Genomic DNA, 2,027 nt, shown 5'->3' with positions numbered 1-2,027 from the left:
TCTACATAATACCTGTATTCTATACAGACTTAGCCAAACTAACATATTCTTTAGCATTATCACTTTGCACACATTTAATCTTAGTTTCAAGTTGCAACTCAGCCATAGATTGAAAAAATTTTCAAATATAGATCTGATCTGACTTAGAAGACAGTAGATAAATCCAAGTGAAATGTGAGAAAGTATCAATGAAATGAACATAATATTTATACTTATTGATTGAAACAATACAACAAGAATTCAGAGAATCAGATTAAAGGAAAGGAAATTGATGTGCCTTTCCAATACAACAAGAAGAACACACAAAATTTATTGATTTAAAAGAAATATGGCATGACTTAAGAACTTGACTAACTAGCGAAACTGATGGATGCCCAAGACGAACATGTCATAACAAGTAGTCGTTATTTCCTGACATAGGTACTGAAGATAGTAAGGCAGCAACAACATCATCTCCTTTATCAACTGTTCCTTGGAGTATGACCTCTTTGAAAATCTTGCATTTGACAACACAATGATCATCATAAAATTTAAAAAATATCCTATTATCTTTTGCAAACTGATAGACATTTTAACATATTATTTGAAATTTCTGGAACTAGCAGTAAATTGCTAAGTAAGAATGATTTTCTATTTAGATCTGAAATGAAAGTTGAACTTCCAATATGACTAATTGGCAAACCTGAACCATTGCCGATGGTGACTCTTTCCAAAGTTGTGAGCATTGGCAGTCATGTGGTGCGTGACTCTTGAATTTGGAAACCAATCTGGATCTTGCAGCGTTGTTGGAGTAGCAAATTCAGCAACATTCTGAACCAAGATATTTGTGTATGACAAATTTACGCTAAGATTGTACGAATGTGACGGAACTTCAGCTCTTCCATTACCATAGCCAATTATACCTATACCAACAACTAAGAGCCGTGTGCCCAAGTTTGTAGCAAAATTGGTATTGCGATGGTCTAGGACTACCTCTTCCGTAATTTTGAAATTGAGACTATGACGTTCTTATTCTTCTCATAAATCTTGTACCATCTCTGCCACGAAAGACACATTTTCTTCCATTAAAACCACCTGTTGAGTGATAGAAGTTTGATTGAATGTAAGCCAGGTGTGCTTGCACAAGATTATTTGGTTTCTTGCACTTTTCTAACAACTCCTCATGTGCTATTAGCAAAGCTTCTAATTTTTCTATGGACACAGACTTGGATCTTGCCGTGATTATTGTGATAAAAGAGGTATATTCCTTGAGCAAACCATTCAACACAGCTTCAATATGATTAGCATCACTAATTGCAACTCCAACACATACTAATGAATCAACTATTTTTTTGAAGTGTGTTAGAAATGAATGGATAAAAATTGAATTAGAATAACAAACTTACTAACAAACTATTAGTAATCTTAACAATAAGTTAACTTCCTTTGTATCTTTTAGGGACAGTTCAATTCATATTAAAAAAATTTGTGTTGTGTATGAAGGTGAAGGTGAAGGTAAAAATAAAGGTGAAGGTGAAGAACCTCCTCTAGCCTCCGAAATCCTATCTATCACCGTCTCTGTCATGTTTTTCAATGGTCAACAAATTAATTATGGTATGTTTGGATTTGCGTTGAAGAAAAGAGAAGCCCGTTTGAGTTCTTTGAACTCTTCATCTTTATGTTTGGCAATATTTTTATCTTGTAAATGCAGAAGTGATTTCTGTCTTTAACCCTAGTTTACCAAAAGATAAAAATTCTAGCTTTTCAGTCGATCTTTTCACGTTAAATTGAATTTTATGTTCTATGTACCAATTATGTCCTTCATATTCATATGTTTATTATTTTTTTATATTAAAATTTATTTAAATATTTAAATATTTAAAATAAAATTATAAGATAACATAAAATAATTATTTAAATTCATATCCTTTTTTATAATTTTCTATCTAAAAGTAATTTTAAATAATGTAATCCAAATAATATTTAGTTTACTATAATATTACTAAACATAAATCAAGTTAATACCAACTCACTTTTAATCAAAATCA

General features: G+C 31.0%; 1 protein-coding gene across 1 annotated transcript; it reads right to left on the bottom strand.

Moving 5' to 3' along the window:
• Positions 1–354: 354 nt before the first annotated feature.
• On the bottom strand, positions 355–1,564 carry LOC110274813 (uncharacterized). The gene is made up of 4 exons (XM_021130120.1): positions 1,522–1,564; positions 1,033–1,323; positions 683–902; positions 355–496 (listed from the first exon to the last, which is right to left on the bottom strand). Exons 1-4 carry the CDS (start codon positions 1,562–1,564, stop codon positions 355–357), a joined length of 696 nt encoding a protein of 231 aa, XP_020985779.1.
• Between the last annotated feature and the right edge of the window lie 463 nt (positions 1,565–2,027).

Source organism: Arachis duranensis, chromosome 8, assembly GCF_000817695.3.
Source record: "Arachis duranensis cultivar V14167 chromosome 8, aradu.V14167.gnm2.J7QH, whole genome shotgun sequence".
NCBI classification, from domain to species: domain Eukaryota; kingdom Viridiplantae; phylum Streptophyta; class Magnoliopsida; order Fabales; family Fabaceae; genus Arachis; species Arachis duranensis.
Note: the sequence above shows the minus strand (reverse complement) of the source record. Positions and strands in the feature narration are given on the sequence as shown.